The sequence below is a fragment of the Egretta garzetta genome, unplaced genomic scaffold (assembly GCF_000687185.1).
Source record: "Egretta garzetta isolate BGI_Z169 unplaced genomic scaffold, ASM68718v1 scaffold241, whole genome shotgun sequence".
Classification (NCBI taxonomy): domain Eukaryota; kingdom Metazoa; phylum Chordata; class Aves; order Pelecaniformes; family Ardeidae; genus Egretta; species Egretta garzetta.
Genome location: NW_009258675.1, coordinates 1,384,754 through 1,386,411, shown reverse-complemented (window position 1 = coordinate 1,386,411; position 1,658 = coordinate 1,384,754). Strand labels below are relative to the sequence as shown.

Here is a 1,658-nt window from a genome sequence, read left to right as displayed (position 1 = left end):
TTGGCTCTGCCAGAGCTGGCCACAACACCAGCCGTGAGCACTGGTGGACCTTTCCTCTTCTCTCTTCCTGCAGAGACCAGCGATGAGAAATACCTGAACTCCATTTGCGGCACCTTCATCTGGGTTCTCTTGGCAGGGGCCTGCATCCTGCTCCTCATGGCCCTGGTGGTCACCATCGTGCTGTGGAAACGTAAGTCTCACCTGTAACCCCATGTAGATACTACTCTAGCCCAAAACCGCAGCCCTGTCCTTTAGGGGAAGGGATCTTCTAGCTGTCCCTTTAAGTAGGCATCAGACAGCCAGGGCACCATCAACCCAAGAGAAGGACCGCTGTTAAAGAAACATCAGCGTCCCCATTTTCCTCCTCAGTAGGCTTAGCCCAAGAAATCATTATGAGTTTCTACACTACAAGGAATAAAAATAGATTAGAAATAGAAAAAACTTTCTCTACCAGTCCATATTGCCTCTGCCGGCCCTACATTGGTGGATCAGGGGGTAAACGTACCAGAACCTGAAACACTTTGACAAAACGGGATAAATGGGCTCCAGCACGGGGCTTGCAAATTCAAATGCCACGACCCCCATCAGCAGCTTGAGCTGTCACCAAACAAGCAGCTTCATTGCACGGGTTCAGAGGCTGCTATGGTTAAAGCAGCAATGCAAAATCCCTTGGGTGAAATTGCATCTTTGAGATGTCTTTAAATTACCCCGAGCAAGCAGCGAGTGCAGATGCATTTAAATCAATTTGCCGCTCCCTGAAATCAGTTTAACTTTCCTGCGGGGAGTTTCCCGGTACCCCCAGACGTTACACCGATTTCATTGAACCAGCTCAGCTTGTTTCCCTGGAACACCAAAGTATTTTGCTGCTGAATTAACCCAATAGATCCTCACTGAGCCCAGAGCCTGGAGCTGATGGGAGATGAATTTGCCAACTGACCCAGTTAAAAAAAAAAAAAAAAAAAACAAAAAAACAAAAACAAAAAAACCAATCAATTTTTCAGCATCATTTAGCCCTATTAAATCGCCATGGTCTGCAGCAGGTTGGCAAATGTCATGTCCCTCTACAGGAAGGGCCGGAGGGAGGATCCAGGGAACTACAGACCTGCCAGCCTGGCCTCGGTACCGGGGAAGGTTATGGAGAGGTTCATCAGGAGTGCGCCCACTGGGCCTGTGCAGAACAATCCGGGGATCGGGCCCAGCCAGCATGGGTTCACGAAAGGCAGGTCCTGCCTGACCAACCCGATCTCCTTCTGTGACCAGGTGACACACCTAGGACATGAGGGAAAGGCTGTGGACATTCTCTACCCGGACTTCAGCAAGGCCCCTGACACTGTCTCCCACAGCATTCTCCTGGAGAAGCTGGCGGTTCATGGCCTAGATGGGTGCACTCCTCCCTGGGTAAAAACTGACTGGATGGCCGAGCCCAGAGAGGCGTGGTGAATGGAGTTAAACCCAGTTGGCAGCCGGTCACAAGCGGTGTCCCCCAGGGCTCAGTTCTGGGCCCAGTTCAGTTTACTGACTTTATCAATGATCTGGATGAGGGGATCGAGGGCACCCTCAGTCAGTTTGCAGGTGACCCTGAGCTGGGCAGGAGTGTGGATCTGCTGTAGGGGAGGAGGGCTCTGCAGGGGGACCTGGCCAGGCTGGATCCATGGGCC

At 51.7% G+C, this 1,658-nt stretch overlaps 1 protein-coding gene across 1 annotated transcript in view; it reads left to right on the top strand.

Annotated features, from left to right (window-relative positions):
• The window catches only part of LOC104135258 (T-cell surface glycoprotein CD8 alpha chain-like), a 4,257-nt gene extending 3,486 nt beyond the window's left edge, over positions 1-771 (top strand). Inside the window, exon 3 of the mRNA XM_035888647.1 lies at positions 76-771. Coding sequence (XP_035744540.1) covers positions 76-207 — 132 coding nt within the window. The 3' untranslated portion in view covers positions 208-771. The remainder of the gene's footprint in view (positions 1-75) is intronic.
• The last annotated feature ends 887 nt before the right edge of the window (positions 772-1,658 follow it).